Source organism: Balearica regulorum, chromosome 19, assembly GCF_011004875.1.
Source record: "Balearica regulorum gibbericeps isolate bBalReg1 chromosome 19, bBalReg1.pri, whole genome shotgun sequence".
Lineage (NCBI taxonomy): Eukaryota > Metazoa > Chordata > Aves > Gruiformes > Gruidae > Balearica > Balearica regulorum.
The window spans coordinates 8,654,923-8,681,867 of record NC_046202.1 but is presented as its reverse complement, the minus strand read 5'-3'; the positions used below and the strand labels follow the sequence as shown (position 1 = coordinate 8,681,867).

General features: G+C 43.0%; 2 protein-coding genes across 10 annotated transcripts in view; one reads left to right on the top strand and one right to left on the bottom strand.

Annotated features, from left to right (window-relative positions):
* Positions 1-838: 838 nt before the first annotated feature.
* On the bottom strand, positions 839-4,482 carry IFT22 (intraflagellar transport 22). Its single transcript, XM_075771413.1, has 5 exons — positions 4,318-4,482; positions 3,923-4,002; positions 3,718-3,807; positions 2,852-3,054; positions 839-1,905 (listed from the first exon to the last, which is right to left on the bottom strand). Exons 1-5 carry the CDS (start codon positions 4,354-4,356, stop codon positions 1,757-1,759), a joined length of 561 nt encoding a protein of 186 aa, XP_075627528.1. The 5' UTR covers positions 4,357-4,482; the 3' UTR covers positions 839-1,756.
* COL26A1 (collagen type XXVI alpha 1 chain) overlaps positions 2,975-26,945 on the top strand; it is a 197,182-nt gene continuing 173,211 nt past the window's right edge. For 2 of the 9 annotated variants that reach the window (XM_075771401.1, XM_075771402.1), the window contains exon 1: positions 20,004-20,426. In XM_075771401.1, coding sequence (XP_075627516.1) covers positions 20,275-20,426 — 152 coding nt within the window. In that variant the 5' untranslated portion in view covers positions 20,004-20,274. Of the gene's footprint in view, positions 3,081-4,576; positions 4,665-10,424; positions 10,497-16,693; positions 16,872-18,190; positions 18,255-20,003; positions 20,427-26,945 lie in introns of those variants that run through there. The other 7 variants (XM_075771407.1, XM_075771406.1, XM_075771405.1 and 4 more) reach the window with 7 other exon arrangements.

Genomic DNA, 26,945 nt, shown 5'->3' with positions numbered 1-26,945 from the left:
TTGAAGGGGACTGATAAATGAAAGGGAGTGCCACTTTTTTGCATTGAGACCTGCGGGTGTTTTGAGAAGGCCAGGACGGGACCCGAGCTGCTGGTAACGCCAGCCCGTGGCGGTGCACGACACCCTGACTGCTCTCTGCGCTTGCTGAAGCTTCCCATACAAAACCCCGGAGAAAGCCCCGATTACACAGTTTGAAGGCTACTCATTACTCAGAAAAGAACGAACTATGAAAATAGGAAAAATAGTAGACTAATTAACCTAGATCACTGAAAAACCCAAGAAGCTGTCACTCCTGTTGTCTCAAACTAAAATACATCAAGTACTTCCTGGTTTATAACATACGTTCTGTAAAGGATGTTTACTAAAAGACAATGCTGGTGTGAGGACAAGGCTGTTAAATATACTTGTATAACAGCTGCAGCTCAAATATATGTGTGGCATGAATATGGAGTGAAACAAAAATCTGTAAAATTTAGCGCTATGGTCAGACATCGTTCTGACAAGCCATTGATCTCACACTTCACAAGGTGAGCTGCAGTTCAAGGTGAAATGGGATGCTTCTCAAGGATTTCTGCAGTTCCTGCTCCCAGTCCCACTCTCCCATAAATTATCTTCTGGGGAGAAAAAAGCGTGTGTCAGTATGGATAGACGCTTCTGTTTTGCATTTGTCTTTTCTTTGGCTATTTGGGTCAATGACGTTTTTGTAAACATCTCTTATTGGTGCTAATTAGTGTGAAATGTACTACAAATTTATCACTGTTTTCCTTACTAGAAATTAGGCAAGTTGATAAGAGTTCCACGAGACCATAATTAACTTTCTCTTTGACAACAAAAAGGATGCATTTTAAAAATATTTTTATTGCCTTAGTACTGCATGTTACAAAAAATGTCTTCCACGGCAAAACACACTAAGAACAGGGATGAGCACAAACCAAACAAATGAGAAAGTAAATTGTCTATGAAACCACTTATTTCAATGCAAGAGGGAACAGTAATACACGTTTCAAAACAGCTTTTCCTCCTCTGAAGAACGCAGAACTTTTTTTTTTCTGTTGGAGCACCTGACATAGGTCAAAGTATTGTACTACACTGAGATTTCAGTTCTTTTCCTCCCAGAGATCTAAACATTGTCCCCAACAACATGTTTATTTTGTTGGAATAGAAGAAAAACCTAGTCCTGAGAAAGGCTGCAACCTACTCTGTCTTGCCAAGGCAACAGCTATGCAATGCGCTCTCTTCAGATGCTGGACAGAAAGATAAGAACTTGGAACACAAGAAATGTGGATTCCACACCACGACTGCTTCTCAGATCTCTATTCCAGTCGGTTTGTACTGAGTTCCAAAAGCATAACTTCTCCATGAACACAGCTAACATGAGCACTTTACTCCGATGCTTCAACAGAACTCCACAAATCTTATGTTCTGTCAGGCTTTCTTCTCTTAGCACCTCTACAAAAAGGGGCTCTGAAGTGAAGAGAGGGCCCATACCTTTATCTTTTGGTCCACACTAACATATTAAACAATACCTTCCTGTACCTGTGATGCCAAATGAAACCAAAGTGCAGCTAAAGTTACCAAATTCCTGGATGTGCAGCCAGCTGTTTGGCACCACAGTTCATCTGATATCAGCACTTGTTTATAGGTTGAAGTGTTTATAGGCTGGAAAATTCTTGTTGTGAGGACCTGTTCACAGGCTAGTACAGCTTACAAAGTGAAAATAACCCCTTTTCTTCCCTGTTCAGTATTTCTTTTAATGTTATGAGATAATTGACATTTCTTCCCTCTCTCTGCTCTCATTTATTAAGGTGATAAGGCTTCTGAAGTATTTCATAAATTCCATCCGAACATCTTCAGGATCCTCTTCTAAGTTGGAATGTATTAGTTTTAGCTTGTTCAGCGGGTAAGCTTTGAAGGTAAAGAAAAAATAGTTAGGTATATTCCTTTTATAAAAGAAATAGTCACAATCAAGGTCATAGGACAGCTCATGCTGAAGTCAGTTGGAGTTCAGTAGTATCCAACGTTTGATACCCCAAATAACATATAACACGTGAAGAAGAAATACATCATAGCTTGTTAGCATTAATCTAGCAACAAGTTGTACTTGTTTGTAAATTCTTCAGACATTATTATTAAAGCTTAAAGTACTGGTTTTAGTCTCACATTCAGTTAGGCAGAATCAAACAATTCAGTACTGAATTTCAGTTTTACTATTGAAGTGATATGACATTCTTTGATAACTTCAAAATTACGGAACAATATAGTCATATTAAATATGCATTAATATAATAATACTTATACTAAATATGTATTTGTTTGAACACTGGAACAGGTTGCCCAGAGGGAATATGTGTTCTCATTTGTATAAACAGCCACTAATAATTTTGCAGTATATAAGTATATTGTAGTAATAGTACCTATTACTAATTTTAATAGGAAGATTGTCAGCCTTTTATTTCAAAGGGCTCCTATTCTTTTGAGCGATAAAATGCAGGCTTAAATGGCCTCAAAAGTGCCAGTTAACAAAAGATAAAATTCAATGTAAAAACCAAACTACTAGTGATGACGAAATACGGCAGGAGTTCTAATTCCTGGCTCAGCTGCATACTCACTGTGTGACTTTAGAAAAGTCACCCCAACTTTTCTTGCCTTTACTTTCCCTTTTGTGAAACAGGAATATTGCTCACCTTCTAGATGATGTTTGAAATTCATTATTTCTGTTTTTGCAAAGCACTATTATTCCTTGATTGGCAGATTTAAATGAAAAATGCGAGCCATAAGGTATGAACAATTTTAAAGATACATAGATCAATAAAAAACTCTGAGTTATTCATCGAGTTTTCCATCTTCTTACCCAAGGACAGATTTTCCGTGTCCCCCATGCTGCCTGGCTTGTGATGTGCAACCAGGAGACACTGACTATCAAGCAGTGGTTGCTGCTGCACGAAACAGGAGTACCACATTTCAATTTCTTTCAGGTGACTGGGCAGCTCAGGATTGAAGATTATTATTACGCCATGAGAGTCCTTCATCAGAGCTGGCCAGCATGTTTCAAACCTTGAAAAACAGGTGCATGGAAAATGGTAAGACTGATACCTGGAAAACAGAAACATGTGCTCACACTTCCCCAAGTTTTCTTCTTCCCTCTTCAAGAACACATTTCAGTATTTTTTCTTTATTATAACATTAGTAATCTTGCCAGTGATCTATCACATTCCAAATATTTTGACTTAGCTATTATGTTAGTTGGTCCCATGATTTGCTGACAATTAGTATTTGGTCACATGCTCATTTAAACTTTTTCCCTAAAAATGGATCTGTCCGGTTCTCAATTGTATCTTTTGGAAATTAAGGCCTCAGTCATATACATACATTGTTTGAAGTCCACTCACATAAAAACGTCAAGGAGAAAAAGGCAATTACAGAGTGGGCCTCTGTCTCCTGTACCTGTAACTTCATTCTAGGAGCTATGGACTTTACTGTTATACTCAGTCCTTATCCAAAACACAGTTCAGTGGCAGCTGAGATCATGGCTGAGAGTACCTAATATCAGATGCTTTATAGCAGAGAGCATTAAAAAAATACAACGGGGTAAAGAGTTGGGAATATTTCTCATCTCACAAAGATAACTTTTTTTAGACCTTAAGTATGAATCTTTTGTGTAAACAGAACTATTATGAATTAAGTAACTGGGAGGAAGTAACAACAATGCTGGCTTACTTTTGATCACCACTGCAATCCCACAACTCAAATCGACACCCAGCTCCCTTGCTGTTACCGTTCAAGTTCGGCTTCTCATACTCCAGGATCCTGTGAAAATGAGCAGATACGCAACGTCATGTCATTCTGCACATCACCACAACCAGAGAGCCGGAGTTTCTGTCAGGGGTTTGGTTCGGTCAGCACGCCACGAGGTTTTGCTCACCTTACACCTTGCGTCGGGCTGTAGCTGCCAATCCCTTCTATGCTCTCCGAAACAAAGTTTGTCAACACCGATTTTCCAGACTGGCAGAAAGCGGGAGTGAAAGACACCCATAGGAATTTAACGTGCCACAAGCAGGAGAAGAGCACGGTGTTTATCCGAGCACCCCCTCCCTCCAGCTAAGGCCCCTGTGCATGCAGGCCTGCCCCCTCCTCCCTCCCGTCCCCCACAGCCGCTTCCTCCGTTTGGCGATGCCGCCGGCACGCCGCAGCGGGCCCGCCCGGGGCAGGCCGCAGGGACTGCGGGCCTCGGGCAAGGCGGCCGAGAGGCCGGGGCGGAGGTGAAGACGGCCTCGGAGGCGGCCGGTCGGGCGGAGGAGCCTCCCGGGGCACGCTCACCTCGCGGGGCCCCACCAGCAGCACCTTGGCCTTCAGCATGGCGGGAGCGGGCAGCTTCGCCCGCCCGCCCGTTGCCCAGCAACGCGCTCGCGGTGCCCGCGCGGAGAAGGGACGTGGGGGGGGGAAGCAACAGGAGAAGGCGCGCGCTGCGATTGGTCTTGCCGCTGTCACGTGCCGGGGGGGGCGGTGCGCGCGCGCGGGTCTGGCCGCCGCCCGACCGTCCTGAGGTGGCGTCTCGGCGGGGGGTCTCGCGGTGCTGTTCGGTCCTCGCTCGGTCCCCGCTCCGCTCCCTCCTCTCCTCACACACAGCAGGGCCCGTGGCGCGGGAGATGGACGCGGCCTCCCAGGTATCCTGGTGGTGGGTTTGCCCCGGGCCCCTCCTAGTGGAGCTGTGTGGCAGCAGCGGGCTCGGGCGCTGTGTCACTCAGGGCTCCCGGACGCTGCCTGCAGCGGGGTTTGCAGCGCCTGCACGGCCTTAAACCCCAACCAGTGTGCCCTGAGGGGGTTGGAACTAGATGATCTTTAAGGTCCCTTCCAACCCAAACCATTCTATGATTCTATGACCTCCAGATATTGTGTCCCTCGGGCGGGACTGGGAGTGGATCCTCCTGCCCACGCTGTTTTGGGGGAGAGGTGTCCCCTCGGCTTTTCTGTCCTCTGGAAGGCAAGAATCAGGCTAACAGATACTAAACGCCATTAAAAATCACACAGTGCTCAGGTACTGTTCTGGTGTCACTCGCCGGCTTGAGAAGTGCTGTCCTTGTCTGAAGTTTCATTGAGTTTTTAACTGCAGATTCTCCTTGAATGGACCACGAAGCAAGCTCTTGAAGTTACTTATTAAAGCTTGTTAGGGGAAGCAAGAGGCTTTTTTAAATTGCAGCTTCTAAGAAAAAAACATCTGGCAGACAGATGTGCTGCTTCAGAGCTGTTTAGTGCCCAGGTACAATAGCAGTTTTAGACAAGCTTTCAAATAGGACCTCTAGGCACTACCATAATGTAAATGTTTATTACTAGTACTACTAATAAATGTGAACCAGAATTGCTTTACTCTTACTGAGGGGGTATAGTCTTTTCCTTCACACTCTAGACTTATTTGCTGTTTCAGTCCTTACAACGGGATACTTTAGCATGGTTCAGCGTGGCAGTGGCATCACACCATTCATACAGTATTTTAAACTTCAGAAAACCCTTTGTTTTCAGGCTGGTGGGACAAAAACAGTGAAAAAACAGCAGTTGCACTGGATATTCTGTTTTTGAAGATCCACATGTGATCCAGGATGAAAATTCACAATGAACCCCAGTTCAACTCAACTACAACTCATAGTTAATTTCTGCTGCTATATTGTTTTCCACATTTCAGACCTACTAACTTCCAAAGAAAAGACAGAAAGGGTGACCCAGACAGAAGAAATTAGGACAACCTCTCTTATTAGCTGGCACATGTCGTTAGCTGCCATAGCCCCTAGCACGTGAAGAGAAATGTGATATAAAGGGTCCTATTGTTGACAGCAGCACAGAAGAGAGGAGAGAAAAAAAAAAAGAATAAGAGGTAACTGAATCTGGGTAAAACTGGCTGTTTGTCCAGCTGCCCAGAAAGCAATTAGGACTAATTTTTAGATGAAGTCTAGGGTCTTTGTGTGTTTATATTAGCCACCGAAGAGCAAGGAGAGCACAGCTGACTAAGGCTGCAATTTTTGGATTTATCCACATGATTTAGGGTTTTAAGTCACTTTAGACAGTGGGAATTAAGCTGCCAAGCCACTTAAGGTGACGTTTTCAAAGGCATCTAAGTCAAGTACATTTGATGTTATCAGCATCTGCCTTAGGCATATGGGCAAAGTTACGCTAGTTACTGATGTATTGTTTGCTGAGAGTACACGTGTACAAATCAGCAAAGCCATTTTGTTTCACTTATTTAAAACTCTTTGTTAAACTGCAGCAGAGAGAAAACTCAGCAGTAAGTGAACTACTTCCAGACTGTATTGGTAATGGTCTATAAGTTTTGCATTTATTAAATGGCTGTTTTTCCACCATAATGTTTTAGTAGCAAGCAAAACCAATCATCTCCAGATGATTCTCTGTGGACAGATCCTCCTTCTTCCGTCAAAAGCCAAAAGCAATTGCCAGCTATCAATAATACTTCAATAAAACTGTTCTTCACTCTAGAAATGTCTATGAGAACTCAAACTATGAGACACATTGATTGCTGTATCAAGGCATGTGATGCTTGTTGCCTGAATTGCAGACAAGAGGACTTTGCCTCCAAGTTAGAGGCCCACAGGTTTTACTGGAAGCAGCAGTAAAATGTAGTGCCAGTCACCTTTCAGATAATACTTTAGCACTTGCAAATCATTCAGTCTTTTGGAGAACAGTATTTTAAATTTGCATTATACTTCATTTAATGTGGCATATAAAAATTTTCCTATGAAAACAACTCAAAAATCTTTCATAAGATTTTGTGGCTCAGTAGTGGTACTTTGTTTAATGTAGTGTAACAATGTTTCCAAACTTTGGAAAACATACCCTAGAGCACTCAAATCAAGTTGTGTGTGAAAATAATGCCCTGGTTAGAAGTACAACCACATGGCGAGACTTACCATGAGAACGAATGCTCTGCCTGTTCGTTGTGCATTGCATGACATTTATTGTGTGTGTGCAGAAACAGCTTTCTAGTGGGCGCAGGCAGAGAACTGCATTACATCCTCTGTTTATTTGTACTGGTTCATCTGGGGGAAGAAGGCATAGAATACGAGAATTGAAATGAAAAAAACACCTATTTTTGTGCACTGAAGCCCGTTATTAAAAATTAAGGAGAAAATCAATATTGCTGTAAACTCAAAGCTTATTGCTTGAGAAACTCAGAGAAGGGATATGTCTCTATGGTTCCAAGCCTAGTTGATTAAGTAAATGATGAAGGTTTGGATGAAGTGTAGCTGTCCTCTGGACAAAGTTTTGGTAGAGCTATGAAAAAGGAGCAAACAGAAACAGGACATTAAGGTGTATTGATAGGTGCAATGGAGTGCTGCTCTTTATCATGAGTCTGTTTCACTTAAAAGTGGCATCTAAGGAGGGGTAAGCACTCAGTTCAGTCTTTCTCTCTCAGAAAACCTATTCTGGAATCAATAGGAAAAGCTCATGCAAAACCTGTTGCTTGGTTCATGCCAACAGATTATCGAGGACTACAGCTCTCATTTATCTGTGGTCCCAAAGTCCTTCCCAGAGGAGATGAGAATGTTTATTTCTATTTTATAGATAAACAAAAGCAGAAGGTGGTTAAATTACTTGCCTGAGGAACCTACCTGTCTGACAGCAGATCTAGAATTAATTAAAATGCCTCTAAGTTTCAGTGCAGGCTGCGAGCAGGGAGGCAGAGAACTCAGTGGCCAATGTATTTTCCTGACCAGTGGACATGAACTCAGTGACACTTTAAGTGGCCCAATTCTCCCTATGTACCTTCATCAAAGGCAGTGGAAGTTCCCAAGGGATGAATTTGACTTGCTCCATTTATGCATTGATATATAAACAAAACACAAGGAGCAGCAGCCTACCTCCATCACCCCCTCAAGAAGACACACCAAAGTGCTCTGATTTTTGAGTCAATACATGAATCCAGAAGTAGGATTTAGTTCCTATGGTTTACATCTTAAGGTAGAGCTGCAGATGATGTCTCTGATAGATGCCGCATTGCTTATTCTGGTTGCTCTGATCCCATTCTGTGGAGCAACAGTAACACCTAGTGGCTAAACATGCCAGTCCATTGCCTCCTTTCTTCCCTTCCCTTCAAGACTTGGAGGGGACATGGTGTGATTGACAGTTTTGACTTGCAAGGCCAATGCTTAGGATCTTCAGGGATTTGCCATTTTCCTTTCAACCCCCCACCACGTTCTGTTTTCTATTAAAAGTGGTAGATGAAATATGAAACTCTTCCTCCTGCCTCCCAACCCCCTTCACTTTTCTGGCTCATGGAGGAGGTTGTTACAGTCCATCTTGATCTGTAGGTGGGTGGGCTGTGAGTGGCCGAGCCTACTGCTTCCAGCTTGGAGTACTCAGATTTCTGTAAGGAATCCAAGCTTTTTTCTTTTTCTTTTTCTTTTTCTTTTTCTTTTTCTTTTTCTTTTTCTTTTTCTTTTTCTTTTTCTTTTTCTTTTTCTTTTTCTTTTTCTTATTTTTTTTGTCTGAAAAGTATCAAGGAGATCATCTGATGGAGGTTGGTGACCTCAGTGCATTTGATAATGTGGTGTTAACTTGCCTGCGTTAAGGCAGACCAAACCGATCTGTTCCAATAAGTACCGTTTCTTAAGATGTGGTATGCAGGATTGTTTGCCATGATCTACTGGGACTGCTAATTCATCAGAGAGGGACCCCCTAGAAAAATAGCGTTTGAGAGGAAAGAACCCACAGATGTTTATTGTGTTAGCAGGAGAGCCCTTTGGAGGGTCTTCTTTCCCCTTTCCAGGGGAAAGTTTCAATTTTTTCATGGAAAAAAAATTAAGGAAAAGTATTTCAGCTAAAGCCCAGATCATTTGCATTTGTAAATAAAGCCTCAAGTGTTTGTGGGAATTACAATACTGAGACATTATGGTCTCATCATATTCATGCTGTTTGTTTTTAGGCTTCTGGTTTAGGTATTCTGAATTACCCATTGGAAGCATCTATTTAGGAGAGTCTTCACTGCCTGTTGACAGAGTCTGGACTCTTAATTTATGCTGTGGATGCATGCTCTTTTACATATGACATAAACTTGTATCACCACCCACTCAAAAAAGTAGTATTCCCTCCATCCACATCCCCAGCTCTCTGTCTAGCTTCTTCCTTAGAAGAGAGCATGGCAGTCTTGGGCTAGGTGAAAAACCTTTCTTTATGTTTGGTAAAAACAGTTTCATAGGTGGTAGACTAGAGGGTACTGAAACAAGACAATCAAAGGATAATTGTTATTTGTGATTCACAAGGGTTCATGGAACCTTTTCTATTAGACATGTATGCTTTTTGTTTGGAATATAAAATTTCAAAGTAAGTTTTGTTTCTTACTGACAGCCGAGATGTCTGCTGCCCCTGTTGTTCTGGAAGGAGTCTGCATTTATTGACATTGTCTGATCTATTTATTCACTCAAGGCCAGACCCTCAAAGACTTCATAGAAAGCAAGCAAAAAAGTGTGTACTGTCTTTAGAGGGACTGCTGTGTGGCCCTGTAGGAGAGGAGATTCTACCGATAGGAAGATTTTATTTTCTCTCATTTTCATCTTCTGATTTGACTTCTGTGTTACTTTGGCATTTATGCCCAAACATGGGAGTTCCTTAACCCTGCGGTTCTTCCAGGCATTATGTTTCTGCTAACATCCTGGGCCAAATCAGCTGTCTTTTCAGATGTCTCACATTCATTTTCGTTTAAGGCTCAATTACCTCTTGGCAGTATGCCATTAGAGACAACAGATTTATACCAGTAATTAGTATGTTTTGAGGAGTCTGGAATAAAATCTCAAATCCTCGCTCCTTTGCTTAGGTACCTGGATACAATGATGAATGCTTAACTCTACGCCTTCAGCGTAAAAATCTGTAGCCTTGATAATTTTGCCTCAATGCCCTTTGAAACCTGGGGAAAGTAGTACATTAGTTTCCAATACTTGACTCACTTGCCAACTTGTCATTTGAAAGGTCCTCCTTAACATCTTATGGCTACAAATATAGGTGTGTGTGAGACTGGCACTTTGATTGAATGTGGCCTGCCACTGCTGACTTGCTGCAATTGAAGATCCTTGTGTTTCTGCATGTAATGGTCAAGTTAGAAGCAGCGTCTTGTATTATTTTAAACACCAGGATGAATGTCTTGGAAATATAAAAAGTGAAGTAGACTGAGTACTGGAAAAGAGTTCATATTTAGTACAGATTGTCAATGATGTAGTATTAAGTGGTTCATTATTTTATTGTTCTTCAATAATTTGAAAACTTAAATTTTCTACTTTTGGCTTGACTAGTGATGTTGTCTTGAGCTGGGTTATAAAAATACTATGCTTCACCTAAGCACAGATTGTTATAATTTTCATCTTAATTAACAAGCTCCAGATTTAGATGGATTAATACAATTAATCTTTTTTTTTCTTTTGCCGTAGAAGTTCAGAAGTATAATCTGTCACTTATGAGAACATAAAGAATTGGACTGGAAGCATTCCAAACTCTTTACTGTAAGTGTTCAAAGATTTAATGGAGTCCTCAGTCATAAAATCTTTAATTTGAACTAGACCTTTATATTCTCCATTCTTAAATTCACTATTTTTACATCCAGGGGATTTCCTGTTATCCAAGTATGCACGGAGGCCCTTTATTTCCCTCTCTGTGTGTTTTTTAATTCAAATCAAATGTAAATGTCAGTGGTTGATTGCACTTAACCTCCTTAGGTTCATATTTCTTATTTAATTACATCACATTTTAAGGTTTAAGGCTATATATTCACTGCTGTTAATAGCACACCATATTTTAATGAAGCTGTTATCTTCTGCAAATATATACAGAACAGTGGAGATTGATTATACAGGATCTTTCGAAGAAACAGTATCTCAAAGCCATTTAAAGTGAATAAACACAGTGGAGAGTTTCAGTTAATGTAGTTCTTTACCTAACACAGTGTCGTGGTTTGGTAAATCCAAAACACAGCACTATACCAGCTGCTAGCAGGAAAATTAACTCTATCCCAGCCAAAACCAGGACACACAGCTTCAAAACTAAGGAAATGAATGGCTGGGTTATCAAGACTGTTTGCTCTCTTCTTCCCCAGCCCGAGACTGCACCTCAGTAGGTGGCTAGCCATAACCGCAGTGTGCCAGGGCATATGTTACAAGCTGTGTTTGTTCTCAGAGATGCTCCAGAATTGCAGCACTGCTTTTTCCAAAGTCCACCACCTCCTCTGTAAGCTGGCCAGACTCCTCCTCTGCCTGACCTACAGCTCAGCTCTGTAAATCTATTGTCAGTCAGTTCAGGGAAGGCTCAGAACATGGAAAATAATTATCTAATTTTCTTGAAACATCTGAAAAAAAAGGCAAGTATTACCTAGAGATCATGTACAGAAAATCTGGGACAAATCTACTGTGCTCCACTAGAAAGCCAAACAGCTGAACACCTGTTTTCAATGCAAAATAGTGCATCACTCTGTAGTTGGGGCATTGTACTGGGTTTTTCACAACAGTCTTAGAGTTAAATACTCAAGATGTGAACTGAGCCAAAAAATGTTTTGCTGTGAGCCACTTCTTTCCAAGCACACAGCGAAGCTGATAGTCTTGTCCTACCATTCCATCACATACCAAAAATCTCCTCAGTCTGGTCAAAAGCTTTTACTTCTTTTTTTGGACAACAATCGGTTTAAACTTTTCATAGTATCTTGCAGATAATTATCTTTCTGCCCAAAAAAAGAACAATTTATCTCTCTTTTTAGATTATATCTCATCTTGCTTCTTTGATTTTTTTCTTCTCTTTCATTATTTTTGCTTTTTATACCATTATCATTTTGACTCCATTTCTATTATCCTACAACAGCCACGACATATAAGAAAGCACTAAACCCTGTGTCATAAAGGGCGGCACTGAGAGATTGCCTGATGGGTCTGGTAGGTCAGGGAATTCAGCCAGATTCTTTCTGGGTGTAGACTGACAGCCCACGTATCCTTCCTGCCCGAGACCCAGTGGCATGAGGGATTGTAAACCAGAGGATTCTTTGGGGATTGGTTTTGCATCTGTAGAGAGATTGATCTGCAGAACAGAAAACAGAGAGAGATGAAGAGCATTTCTTGTGGTGAAAGAGAGGTCTATGTCTTATGGGAGGAGCTGGATAATTGCAAAGTACAACTTAGTAGTTCCAGTTTGGGTCATTTAGAAATGGAAGTGAGGAGGGGAGGGAGATCCGCATACAACCAGTTCAAGAAGGTGCTCAGACTAAGCTTGTTTGACAAAACCACCCAGAGGCCCTGGAAGAGGGGTGGATTTTGGATACCAAACACATGAGCTGTGGTATCCATTGGTGACAATAGAGTATACTGTGAACACCTAAGCTAGCATTAGTGTACATGTGCATAGCCAAGAAATACTTGGATCCAATTGCCTTGCAGTGACTTTAGCCTTTAATGCCTACAATGATTCTTCCGTATTTAGCACCTTAGCTGCCTTTTTATTGCTTCCATGGAGGAATCTTTAAGATTCAAGAGAGGAGATTAGGTAGAGAGCCAGCTAAAGAGCAAGACAGCGTCACTGAACAGTGTTGGGGTTTACTTATGTGATTGTTCTCCTTAGAATGAATAGAACGAAATGTTCATAAAGGTAAATTGATAAATCTGGAGAATATTCTCTTTAAATAATCCCCAGAGCTCTCAGCCTAACACACAGCTGTAGAAAAAAAGACCCCAGCAACTGAACAGGATGTTGGGTTGCATTATGGTAAGAACAGAGTATATATCAAAAAGGTGTTATTGTTATTACATAAAACACTGGTGAGTTCTTGTTCAGAGTGCTCTTTTCAGTACTGCTCACTCTACCTAAGAAGGATATGATTAAGGGGATAAAGCAGGGAAAATGAGAATAATACTGTGCCTTTCAGCTCTGAGTTATAAAGCTTTGGTATTATCTTGTTTAAAAAGAGATCTTGCTGTGATTCAGTCAATGATTTCAAAATAATGAAGGGGATTAATCACATTGAAACAGACAAAGTCTATGAAAACAAGGAGACTTAATTTGAAAAATAGGATCTTGGGAAAAGAATGAAGACAGAGAAGGGAGAGGCTCATATGAATGCTTCAAGAAATATGTAATGTCAGTTATCCGTGGGGTCCCATGAATCTGAATGGACACTGCTTTAGAGCAGAATATGGTGGTGATAGAACTGTGAGGGAAATACAGGTATGACAGTTGCATTGTGGCTGTTTACCAGTGACACACAGAGATAGTGAAAGCCATGCTGGAGCAGGCTCTGGGAAACACCTGCAGCAAGGAGGTAACAGAAGGTCCTGCAGCCTGTGTGGCAAGGTCCAACACAGGCAAAGATGGTACAGGAAGGCACTGACCGGCAAGAAGTTTGCAGTGTGAAGACAGATGGTTGGTAGATAAGGAGTCTGTGGAACAAGGCAGAGGACAGAAGAGAGAGAAAGCACATGGCTGCTATTAATTCACCTTAACTGCAGACACCTAAGGTGAAAATAATTTCAGATCTTAGCTGGACAGAATCATGCTGTGGAGGTGGTGGTCCCTATACAATGGCTACAGTGCAGTGATTTTCAGCTTACAGCCCACAAACTTTTGAAGGACTATAGCCAACTTCTAGGGGGCCTGTGAAAACCAGCTAAGAAAAGCAGACTATTGTGGTTAGGTCTCATTGTCATGGCCCACAGGGAAAGTTCCTAGGAGATTTGAAAAAAATCAATAAAAGCTGGAAAACTATGGATGAAACATACAGATTTGCTGTGTGGAGGAAAGGGGACTCCAGTCTCCCCACTTGCATCCCCCCTACCCCCAGCTTTTCTGTTCCTTGGCTCCACAGGGTGGGTGCAGCACCTTGGGCACAACCTCAGGGTGTGCAGAAGCTGGGAAGAGGGTGCTTATTTTCATAAATCCTTTCTTATCTGTTTTGTGTTTCTTGTGTATTTTGTCAGGAAGGGGGTGAGCCCACTCCCTTTTATGTCACTTGCACAACACAGAAAGGGAACTCAGACTACCATTCATGTTGGGTTGCTCAAGTCAGACAACCTGGGTCCATGGGGAAATTGAGAGAAGTAGGAGGATTTCAGGGCCAGAGTCCAAAACTGAGACATTCTTTGATCATAAAGGTCCTTGCTTCTCTGAGATTCAGGGAGAGTCCATGACTATTTTCAAATCAGGTAAGCATTCAGGTACCACTGGATCTGGATATCCTATAGTCAGTGACTCTATTGAAAATTGCAGCCTGATATGTGGTAGCTCCTTCCACTGCTTGTAATAAAAGCACTTTGTTTTGTTGTAGAAGTTCAAGACTGCCTGTAGTTTGGAGAGTTTGTAAGTTCAGTGTTCATGTCCTGTACAGCATTGAGCAAGCAGGCAGCCCTCAGTGACTGAATAATGTTTAATGAACAGTTAACGAACAGGAACATAGTTTGAGGATACAGACATGGAGACAGACCTCCCAATGTTTACGTTAGTGACCTCAGTGATGGAAGAAGGAGCATGCTTATTAAATCTGTAGCTGAGGCAAAGCTGGAACTGAATGCAAGAACACTGGAAGGCAGGATTAAAATTTCAAGTGATCTTGACAAATTGGTGATATGATCTGAATAAATTAAGATGAAACTCATTAAGGACAACTGCAGGGCACTATGCTTTGGCAGCAATAATTTTAACTAGCAAATACAGGATGGGGGAAAGTCAGGCTAGTGGTTCTGCAGAAAAGGTAGAGAATCCCAAACTAAGCATGGATTAATCACGATGTACAGATGTCAAAAAGGCAAATCCTCAGCAGAGCAGAGGTATTGCACAGAAGTATAGGTTATGGGTACCATACTATGAGACAGATGTAGATCAGCTGGGAATTCCAGAGGAGAATACCAAAAAGCATCATAAGTATGTAACATATGAACTACAGGGAAAGTCTGAAGGAGTTGGGATTGTTTTGCTCCTAGAAGGCAAGGAGAGGTGTTAAAACATTTTTAAAAGTACTTTGAGGAATTAAAAGTCTGTTCAAAGAGAGGAGGAATAGTTTTATACATCCATAATGTAGAAAGTAAGACATTAAGAGCTTAAATTGCAACAAAACAGAGTGAGGTTGGATGTTAAGAAGAACTACCAGTACAGAGCGCAAAGCATTGGAGTATATTTTCAGAAAAGCAGGGGGAGTTTCTGTCTTGAGGTCTTTCAGAAGGAGGCAGAAAAAATTGTGCCAGCAATGATCTATGTACAATAATAGATCCTGCCTTCTAGCAGGGAGAAGGAAGAGGGATTAGATAACTCTTGCAGTCTTTCCTGGCTACTTCTGAATGTGTTTCTACCCTGGGAGGTTTGAGTGCAATAGACCTGGTGCTATTTGTGCCTCGGCTTTATCACACTTGCTTTATTGCATGCTTGGTTTGATGGATCAAGGATGAGTCCACAAACTCTCTGTGCTTCTGCAGGTCAGTGCTTCAGTGCATGTCCTGTTGGAAGAATTTTTGTCTGACATCAAAGGTGACATAAATTATTCTTCCCAGGACACAATAATGCTCAGAGTATGTGTAATTCCACTGGACATAGTCATTGTCTCACTGATCTCGAGTCATCACATTTTCCATCTGCTGAATTATGTTTCAATCTGAGTTATTTTATCTAGTATATTACTTTATAATAACCACACAAGTGCTTCACTCAGGCAAAGTTCTCATCTAAAGTCAATGAATTTTGCCAAAGTCATGACTTCTGGATCACTTCTTGTGTTTCATGTATGAATCACTGTCTATCATGTTTATTGTATGCTAAACTGCTTGTGTAAGTGTGACATTTTTTCAGTTCTATTCCATTTTGAGTTCAGCTGTGACTGATGTATTCCAGGTCAAATTCAGGAAATTTTCACACACTAGCTACCTCCTAGCTTAAAAGAAAAAAACACAGTTCCCTAATATTTTCAATTTGGCTCAGGTTTGATTTGACTCCCGAGTAAAAGATGTGTTACAATAACCTTAGTAATCTTGTAATTTAATTTATAATAGAGATCTTGAACTCTTGCTGTTACTAAGCTCTTATCCATCTCTTCTAATTTTCCAGGGTTCCTTGATTGCTTTGTTACATCACAATGAAATAATCTAGGTGTCTTAGGAAGCTAGAAGGGATTTATCCAAATTATTTTTTGTTTTAGATGGCCTTATCAATGACTTCTTTCTAATTTCAAAAGGACACTTCATTGTTCTAAAGCTCCACAAGGTTTTATCAACTAGAACATTGTTGCTTTTCCTTTGGTCTCTTCTTAGTACCCACATGAAAAGTGCACTCACAAAATCCAAGGGATGGGACTTTCAAAATTCATTTGCCATGATTCTAACAACATTGTGACTCTTTTTTCAGCTAACTACTGATGTTTTTAATACTGAAAGTGGTGCTGAACAGTTGAGATGGCATTGCAGTTCTGGGGCTGGACTCTGCTTACAGGTATGATGGTGCTTCTCTACCTTTTTGAGCCACCTTTCAAAATGAAAACATTATAGAAAACAAATCCCTCTCTTGCTGTATCATTCCATTTTTTTCCTTTGCAATTGAACAAAAATGATACTAAACTTTGAATGTTCCTTTTATCATCTGTATTTCCCTTCACTTCATTTATTGGCCTGGCTTGCATGCAGTGTGTATGTTTAAAGAAATTATGGATGTTTTCACAGAAAACATTTTCTGATGTCTTATGGCCCAGGTATGTCCAAGGGACTAGGAAGCTGCAAACCACTCCAGACCATGTGAAACTCCATGTGTCCACACATGTCCAATGGATTAGTCTTCTGACATGACAGTGTGAGGCCATCACTTGCATGGAAGGCGAGCAGTGTGTGGGAGGAAGGCCCTCCAGGGCCTGCTTTTTCCTGATAGCAAAGGTAAATAGGGTTGGTAAATCGAAAACCTGGCCTTTGCGTCTTTACTGTTTCCCCCTCTGCTCCCATGTGTCGTGGCTTTCCAGTATGCGCCCTGCCTCTTCCGCCTTGAACTTAGTTGGTGAAATACATCCAAATAATTTATTTGGCACTGATTGCCTGGGCAAATCGTTAATTAACATGCTTATGCACAGGCATAAAAAGTGTAGCTTTATATTTTGAAATATAGTACGTCTGGTTTATAAGAATGGGACTGTTCAGATTTCAAGGGTTTTCTTCTCAAAGCTAGTCCCTCTGATAAATGCATGAATTATGTTTTTGTTGGCGTTCTTTGTTACCTCCATCACTGTGTTTCCAATTTATCAACATAGTTTTGAGAAATCGTTAGAATATGTTGCACTCATAAGCACTGCTGGGAGAAAAAATATTCATTTATTACTGCTGTTGTGTTTGATTATATTATGCATATCCAAAGGACTAAAATGAAATGTCATCTTTAATTCTCCCCTTACAGTAGACAATATCACCCTTTCTTCTCTCTTTCCAAAAACAGCTTGGAAGTTAATTCTTCATTTTCATTTTAAATCAGCCATACAGAGTAGAAGCAAGTGTGCATTAGGGACAGGGCAGAAGTACTGGGAGCCTGGAGATCTGAGCTCTATTTCTAGCTCTGCCTTTAGCTCTTTGCAGTCTTGAGCAAAGTCATTTGACCTCTGTTCTCCAGTCTCTCAGTTCATGAAATAGAAAGAATATTAGCTTCCTACATATGTCTCTAATAATTTGCCTGAATCATGTCTTGTCTAATCACCTGTGTTTAATATCTCCTAGGGTCTTGCAAAGTCAGTGAAGGCTGAAGCAGCAAATTTTGCATGCAACCAAAAATAATATGCTTTTGGACAGTTAGGACTTGAAGACTGCAAAGAGCTTCTGAAGGGGCTAACCCAAACCAGGAGAATGGGTCAGAAAGCCACTGGTGTCATTTAGTGCTGTTAAATACTGATAAATGATCTATCCCAGCTTGTCAGGAGAGGGAACTTAGTGTGTTTGGGACAAGAGGCTGAACCAGGCCCTCAGCACACAGCCTGGAGCTGCAATGAACTGCCAGGGGTGGGCGTCCAGCTGCACCCAGTTTGGCTGTGCACACACAGCTGAGGATGATTGCTCAGATTAAAGGGCAGGGGAGCCATAGAGAACAGCCCAGTGGTTTGAGTTTACTGCAGCTCCTGACTGCTTTTCCAGGAGAAGGGTGAATTTAAGGCAGTTTGTAGCCCTACTGAGAGGGGTGACCAGAGAGTAAGCCTTTATTTTTGTTATCCTGTCAGGCTGAGCAGAGGTTTCCTGAGGGCTGAGTCTGAGCAAAATGGCTGAGCAGCTGAACATCCTAGGGTGAGTTGCTAGGATGCGTGTGTTGTCTTGGGGGTGGGAAATGGAAAAGGAAGAAATTCCCTTTGCTGAGGGTGAGGGGATACTGGTGGGGTGGGTGCTCAGGCTGACCTGAGCCAGGGCTGGGGACGGAGGACCCTGTTATGTCCTAGCTCTGGGCACTGAGGGCTTTTTGTAAATAAATAATGGCTGTTTCTGAGTGGGCTTGGCAGCTCAATGCTGCTGGACCAGACCTTTTCAGCCCAGAGAGTGCTGATCTGTTGGCTGCTCCAGCCACGGGTCTGGGACACCCCAAGGGCAGCTGTGGGGCAACCCCAGGGAGGCTGTGCTGAGCTGTAGTGCAGACTGCACCCCTGCCTCCTTGTGTGATTTGCTCCAGTGATTAATGACAGTGGCTGTTTAAAAACCTGGTGCCTCATTTGCAGTCTAAACTTGTCTGGTTACAGGCTCCAGCCAGAGGCTATTTATCTCTATGTGCAGGCTCTGGAGGTGGGCACCATGGGGGAAGGAGTATGTGCCCACCCATGGGTGGGGGATGAACCTAGCCATTTTCCCAGTATCTTGTAGGAATTGTTTTCCAGCTGCAGGAATTGTGTTTCAGAATCTTGCAGGGATTGTGTTGCCCCTGAGGGGAAGAGGTCTGTGGCTTCACAAAGCCCCATGGGGAAGTCCCAGGCTCCAAGGATACCCCAGCAAGATTTGCTTTTGTTGGTAAATCAGGGCTGTCTTTGTATGGCTGCACAAACAGCAAAGGTGCAGAGAGGGTACTGCGAGCTTGCAGGATCTGAGGGTAAAAACTTAGAAACCCAGTTGTGTCATCTTAAAAATTAAATCCCTCCTTGTGGTGTTTGGCTCAGCTGGTTGCCCAGTCAATGAGCTGTAACAGCCCAAGTTCCTCTGGAGCTGGGAAGAGGACACCGAAAGGCCAGCAAACAGGATCTGTGATGCTGTCAAGGACTTTAAACTCAAATTCAGCTGCTGTAGAGAGAGGGAGCCTTGCTGCTGGCTTCCTTCTTGGGGTACTGCCTTTGCAAAATATCCACATCCTTCCATGACTGCATACACGTTTCTCCTGTCTGTGGCTGGGGTTGACTGTGCAATTCTCTGAGCTCAGGGTGATCCTAGGTGCTTACGTGTGATGCCAAAATGAGCAGGATGCACATACTGGAGCAGGGATTACTTTTTCACTGGTTACCATGTGAATGAAGCATCTTAAAAATTATTTATTTCCTACTTTACCTGTGTAACTTCTGCGGTGCAAACACTGCAGCAGGCACCGGCTTTTGGGTGATGGAGTGCACTGCTGAAGTCCAGCGGGTTCCCCTCGAACTGGCTCTTGGTTAATCAGGTGGATGGAGGGCCTGGTGATCTGTCACCGATGTTTCGGGTTTGGGATTGGGGCTCGGGCTCCCCGGGTGTGCTCCCTGGCTGTGCCCAGAACTGCCTGCTGTTGGGTAGCTGGAGCCCAAGCTGCTGCTGAGCCTGTGCTTCCGGCGGTGATGCTGCTAGCTCTGCCCGCCTGTGAGCGTGCTGCCCCGGTGCGTTTTGTGCCCATGTGGAGCCGCGGCTCGCCTCGGCCTTGCGCCCAGGGGTGCCCGGCTGCCTTCACCGATGGGGAGCCCCTTAGCAGCGGGGTCTGCTGAGAGGCCTGGCAAGGGTTAACGCCGAAACCCCACGCCCCCTTTGACGGAGTCGGACCAACCTCGCCAAATTTGAAAAGGCATCCGGGGCTGAGTGTGCGCCCTGGGCGCACAGAGCCGCGCTGGCCCCGGACCCCCTGCCCGGGCAGCAGCTGCCGCCGCCGGGGCTCGGCTTGCGGAGGAACGGGGCTTCCCTTTGGGAGCCGGAGCAGCGGTCCCTGTGTCCCGCGCACCCTTGCCCCGTGGTCCCCGGTCCCGGGGGCACCTCCGCGCTGTGGGATCCCGCCGTGACCCCGGCCGGGGGAGGCACGGTGGGGCCCCGCGCCTGCTGTGCCGTGTAAGAGGAAAAGCGGGGCCTGGAGGAAAACCCTGTTCTTGCAAAAATGCAGTTCGCTCTTTTCTTGTCCTGGTGCTGCTGCCTGCATGGATGCGTGCTGGGGACTGGCTTCCTCTATCAATTCCCAGCATCAACCCTGCAGCACAACTACCCAGAGCAGAGCTCGGGCTCGCCGAGCAGCGGCTTCGCCAGTCGCCGGTGAGTAAGACCGGGTCCGCCTCCCCGGTGAGGAGGCTGGGCCGCGCCGGTGGCTCCCGGGGGGAGCAACGGAGACGGCAAAACCGCGGGCAGCAATCCCCGCGGGGGGTGCATGGGGCTTACCGTACTGCAGCCCTTCGGGGAGCCGGGTTGGGCTGCCCCCATCCTAAAGGGGGTGAGGGAGACTCCCTACCTGCGTTCGTCTCTGGGGCAGGGAGCAACTAGGGAATGAAGGAGCTGAGCTTTGGCAAATGAAACCCGCAAACCCTCCCCTTCTCGCCTCCCCCAGCCCGTCGGGGAGGGGAAGGTGGCTTTGCTGGGTCCGCGGGGCAGCGTGTTCCCGCAGAGCAGCCTGTCCCCGCGCAGTGCGCAGCCAGAGCCGTAAAAACTCCTGAACCGGGACGCTGGTGATGCCGGCAGAGGGAACTGTTATAGCCCTCGGCTGGGAGGAAAAACTTGTTCAGCCCAACAAAGGGAAGACCTTAATTACAGATGTCCATTCAAGAGCTGCAGCTTTCAAATAGCTTTTTAAAAGCAAACCTCCTACTCTTCTCTCCCCTCCCATCCCAAACCATTTTCTTATAAACTTACAGTAAATCAAAACTGATTAACATTATCTTGCTGCTTCAGTAGAGCAAACAATTTAGGCTTCTCCCCCTTCCCTCTGTTTTCTCTGGGTATTTCTCTAGAGGTGAAACAGCTGTTCAGATGAATGAGCCGCACTGTATAAAGCGAGAGAGTGGCTTAACCTGATTCCAGTTGTTCTTGAATTTCACTATATTTTTTTCCCTGCAATTCCCTTAAATGGGGACTGGGGAATTTAATATTCAGGGCTCGTCCATCCTGTTTCTACCTCTTTTCCTCCTCCCCTTGCTAATACCTAGTATGCATGAGCTAAGCTGCTGTGGAGGAGAGCTTAGGTTGGCTCTGTGTATATGGGCTAGGAATTGGGATAAGGCTTCTATCTACATAGCAGATTTACATCGGCGTGTCACAGCGGTACAAGAGTGGGCGCTAGCCTTGTGCCTTGCACGGTTCTCACATATGGTGCATATTTCATTTCCAAGTGGGGGTGGTTTTGTTTGCTGGCCTGTCAAACAGGCCTCAGTCTGTAGGGGGTGTGATGTTAAACTACAGTAACTGTCAAAGGGTTTGAAACGGCAGAAAATTATAGGAGAGTAATGGGATAAACCTATCCCAGCTGGATCTGTTCCAAGGTACCCCCTTCCCAAAGCATGAGCTGCAATGAGAACCACATGTCATTTGTCTTACATATCTATTAGCCTGCAGATCTTTGTTCAGAGCTACCACGCTTACATGAGTGTGGACTGTATCTCTGCTCACCAAAGACCTTCCCCAATTCACACTCTTGCACAACCTTCCCATGGCTCAGTTGTTTGGATAGCTGATGCTTTGTCAGGGGAACATGTCCTTCTCCAAGTCTATAAACTGTTGTATAAAACCATCTAAAGCTGATTTAAACAATGATGTTGGGAGAGCTGATAGGTGGTGTGTTTTTTAGTTTTTTTTTTATCCAGTGGAACTTTGCCATGTGAGAATCTCCCATTCTAGCTTAAAGCAGAGGGGGAAAATAAAAAATTGGAGAGGGAAAAAAATCACTGGTGGATGTTTGGAAATAAAAATTCAAGTGCTTATTATATGTTGAAGTAATCTTCGTATGTTTTAATTTCCCCTTGAGTGGTGGAGTTTAGATGTTGGCAAATGTCTAATAGCATCACTTTTAGATGGGAAAATCTGTGTGGGAAAACTTTACCCAGCCACAGTGTTGGACCTTTGGGGGGAGCCTCCTGCAGGGTGCAGCTTCAGGTTGGGATAGCTGTGCTTTTCTGGATTTAATATGGTGCTGGATAAGAATGAGGCTTTTTGCTCTAAAGTCTAACTATAATCCATATGGGTGTGAAGTCTTTTTTCAGGGGACTGAATCAGACTGGTATAAACTGTTGTTTATATTGTTCAGCGTCCCTTTTGCCACCTAAAGATGGGATCTTAGTAGCACATGAATTACGTGAAGCAATAGCAGCTCGATCCCAGCAGAGCTTGCTGGCCTCTGCCCTGAAGAGGCTGCAGAGGACACAAGATGGTGGGTAGATGATTACTCTTAATGGCACTATGTGGCTGTTCTAATTTCTCTTCTGCAACTTCCCAGTGAGTGCTTTGTCCAGTGACTTCTGGCATTTTTCCTGGGTACCATCAGCCAAGTATAAGCAGGCCAGACCCTTGAAAGTTACTGCTGTAGCTCCAGGTTTCGGTACTTTGCAGCACATACTTATGCAATGCTCTACAGCCAATGTGTTTCCTTGATATGAGACACCACGTTCCTGCAGTTGTCTTTTTCTGTCCTTGATCAGCAAGTGAAGACATGATTGAACTGTTTGGGAATCAATTTTTTTTTTTAAATTAACTTGTCCTAAAAGTTGTATTTCATCAAGGAAAAAAAGAAAAAAAAAAAAAAGTTGTTGGAATCTCTTGTTTTCCACCTAGAAAACCATTCCAAACTCTATAGCTGATTTAGTTCTTAGTATCTGGGTTGCAGATACCCAAGCTCTGAGGGCTGCTGAACATTTTTTTTCTACCAGAAGACTAAGAAGAAAAAAAAAAAAAGCTTGGGGGTGTGTGGAGGGGAATTTGAAGGAAAAAAAATAATTATCCACATCCTTCAAAGTGAAATTGTGTAATACTTGTTCTGGTGGAATGGTGCTTGCTTTGTTTCCTTTTTTTAAAATGAAAATTCTAGCTTCTGGTTGGCTTTAATGACAGATCTTGGTTATTAGACCAAAGACACTTGCAGTCTGTCTTTGCATGCGCTTGAATTGCTTTGAACTTCTGCAGGGGATGTGCAAGTAATAACGACTGAAATCCAAGCAGCAGTGTTCGTTGGTATTGTATGTATTGTAACAATCTCACTATTTTGTTTGAAATTCACATTCAGTGTATGCTTTTCTAACTTGCTACTGTGTTAAGCCAATGAGAATGGGAAATGGGTCTTACCCAAAACATAAGAATGGAGGAGCTGTCTGCCCAGCAGAAACTGTTGTCCTCCAGACTTGGACATGAGAAGCTTTGTGAACTAAAGGAAGCGTATTCCCATGCTGGAAGTAGTTTGGTTCTCAGAGAACTCCTGTATCTGTGTTAGTTGTCTTTGGAATTGTTCTCCCAGCTTAACTTCTCATCCTATTTTCCTGTAGTTTCAAATTAGTCATGCATCAAGTCCTTGTGAACTCAAGTGTGGGAGTTAGAAACTTCTGAGACTAGGTGCAGTGCTTAGACTAGAAACCTCTTTGGATGTGAGGTGGAGGTAGCTGAAAGAAACCCCCCAAACATGAACCTGAAAGCAATTTAGGATGATAACTCATTTTACTGCTAGATTTACGGTAGCATTACAAAAGTCAGCTGGGTTGGATGCAAAGTCCAACTGTGATAGATAGACCTTCAAAACACTTACACCTCAGCCTAAGAATTTCTTCCTGTGAATGAACATTAGAACCACAATGTTACAAACAACAGGACTGTCTGAGTAGGCGTTGTTATCCAGACTATACTGGTAACTGCAAATCAGTACTTATTTTGGTCACATAGCAAGCACTAGGAATTACTATAGCAGTGATGTTTCTTGAGGACAGATATGGAAAGGACAGTAATATCCATCAACTGAGATCTGTAAGTGCAACTTTTGATTGCTAGAGGCAAAGGTTTCACCTGGAAAGCCAGGTGGCTTCATGCATTTCTTGTTGCCACACAGCTGCCTTGGAGCACAGCCCAGGAGAGCGAGACCTGGGTTCCACTTGTGCTTCTACCAATGGTTTGCTCCATGTCGGAGGGCAAATCACTTTGCCCTGGATTCAGTGGAACAATTAAATGTGTTCTGTGTGCTGCTTTGACATGGCAAAGGTATTTAAACTGTCATCAGCTTTCCTGTAGAAACCTGAAGAGTTGATGCTTTCAGATGTTTAGGTGATGCTTGTTGTCAATTATTCTTTGAGGCTAGCGGTCTCTTGATAGGTCATGTGAGTGGCTGGCTTTCAACATCAAGATATCTGGGTAGACCTGTTATAGGCAGATCTGATCTTTTCAAAATAGCTGCCTGCATTGTGCCTGCTCCTATGGCTATACGTTTGCTAGGATGGAATTGCCCCTCTCCAGCCCCATTTGAAGGACTGCGTACAACTGTGCTGTAATGTAACAACCTCCAGCCTCTTAGGTGATGTTTTAGTACTTTTAAGTAAGTGTGGGTGTCTTTATGTGATAGAAGCCTGTTCTTGATATTAAGAGGCAATCTATAAATCAGCATCCTGACTTATGCAGTCTGTCAGAGTGTTTTCAGAACATATATCTGGAGTTTTCCTGACGGTTGTCTGTTAATTCTCTCTTCACCAGCAAAAGATGGTTTGAACCCGATTTCAGCCCCAAATTCTAAACCTCTTGTGGCTCTTAAGTGGATGTGGAATATGAAACTGTACATATTGGAGAAATGTGGTTCTTTGTCCTTTTACTGACAGGATCTTGCTTTCTGAGTCATTCCCTCCATCACCTAATAGTCTGTTCGTTGCCTGAGGTCTCTGGTTTTCTATGGTTTGCTATGGACTGTGTGAGGATGTCAAGCAAGCAAACTGGGATTTGTGTCACGCTGAGTCCCCTGTGCTTATTCCCCTTTGAAGTTCCCTACCCAGGTAACCAAGAGGTCAGAAGGTCTTAAGCTCATCACCAAACCCTTGAACCATCCGGTTTTTGTTTCCTGGACTCTGCAGCCATATGATTGTCATCTGATTAGTGCGGTTTAGTGCTGTAACTTCGCAATCCAATTAAAACAGTGAAGCCAATGATAGTGTAAGGACCTAGCAACACTAGAATGGCTTTGAAATACCAGACAATACAATTTACTGCAGTAAATTGTATTCATTTAGGAAATCTCCTACTGTCTTGCCTTTCCAGCTGCTTGTGTGAATCACTTCCTCTCATGTAGGTTTCATTTACCAGCTCTAGGAAGGAAAAGGGAGTGGAGAGGCAAAGCAATGGGTGGCAGTGAACTTGTGCTCCCCTTGGATAAATTAACAAATGTGTCTCTTTCAATAACCCATACTTGTTCATTTTCTCAAAGCTGAGCTTGTTAGTGCACTAAAATCCTAGCCGAAACACATCAGGTTAGAAACTTCACAGCTTTGCTTGAGGGGAGTGGTTCTGTGATGCTCGGGTCAGAATATTTACTCACATCTTTGTTTTATTGGGCTGTGCCTTGGTAAAGGGGAAAAAATGAACAATAACTTTAAGGTAACGATGAAAGACTGAAAGCATAGAGTGCTTTAGGTCTGCTGGATTAGAATAATGGACTAGCTACTCATGCTCTTTCCTGCATTAAACCTCTAGCATGTCTGGAAACATTATTGTTTGGTAAAGCATAGACTACCTCTCCTGTATGGTAATACTAAAATTCATCCAACCTCATTTCTGCAATATGCTCAATGCTCTCAACTCTTAATTAGAGAGACGTAGACAGTGCTTAAACTTGCTTTCACTGAGGCATGACATTTATTTTGAGGCTTTGAGCATAAAGCTAGCCTGTGCCAGCTTAGATATCACACGGACTCTAAGGATCGTAGTTGCAAAAGTTTGAAAAAAGCATAATGTTACTAATTGGGTTACTGTCCTGCAGTTTTTCAACTTTTTATACAGTTGAATAATACTAAAGCTCCTGCTTAGCGTATTTATGCACAATGTGGCACTGATCAGAATTAGTCCTTACTACTACTACAGAAAGGAACAAGGGTGGGAACTGTTATATTGTTCCTTATCTCCTTTTTAGAAAGAAACAATTATTTGTTGACTTGCAATTTATTGCATAGAATAACATGGTTTAGATGTTTTGGCTGTTTTTGACAAGTTTAAATTTTCCTCCTTTTGGAAATGAACAGATGCGTAAGTAAAGAGTGTACTTGAGTGAAAGCGTTGCCTGAAATGTTTAGGCCTGGGTATTTGAAAGTATTTGTTGGTCCTCTCAAAAATATGCAACTAGGAAGCTATTTCAGGTTTGAGGCTCCTTTTTGGCTTCCAAAGTAGGGAAATCAGCTCTGGCAAAGAAAAAACCCCTCTGCTATCTGTTCAGAAATGGCTTTCACCTGGAGGCCTGCAGAATGGATACTACTGAGGAAAAAGCTGAAGGCAGCTTAGTAATGTTTCATGTTTAGGACAAATCAGTTTCCTCTTCCATATCTGTGTGGTTTATCTGGAAAAGAGTCTGCCACTTAAAATCCTAGTAGTTGATTTTGAAACCTCTTTGAAGCTGAGAAGAGGAGGTATCTGTGAGCTTCTTTTATGTGGGACTCTTACTTCTCTGTGGTCTGCTGCATGTCTCCTGTCTGTCCTGTGAGAGCTGAGTAAGGCTGTGGTTATCCAGCCACCTTCCTTTGTGCTGAGCAAACAAACCATCTGTCAAAACTTTATAAGCCAATGTGAGGTATTGCTACATAGAAATGCATCTATCCATGTCCAATCTTGACATCAGGT

Excerpts from the sequence above, each read along its gene's own strand:
- IFT22 (XM_075771413.1), bottom strand. The coding sequence starts at position 4,356 with ATGCTGAAGGCCAAGGTGCTGCTGGTGGGGCCCCGCGAG. Across the intron at positions 3,808-3,922 it reads AGCCCGACGCAAGGTGTAAG|GATCCTGGAGTATGAGAAGC; the intron begins GTGAGCAAAACC and ends TCATTTTCACAG. Across the intron at positions 1,906-2,851 it reads CACGGAAAATCTGTCCTTGG|CTTACCCGCTGAACAAGCTA; the intron begins GTAAGAAGATGG and ends TTACCTTCAAAG.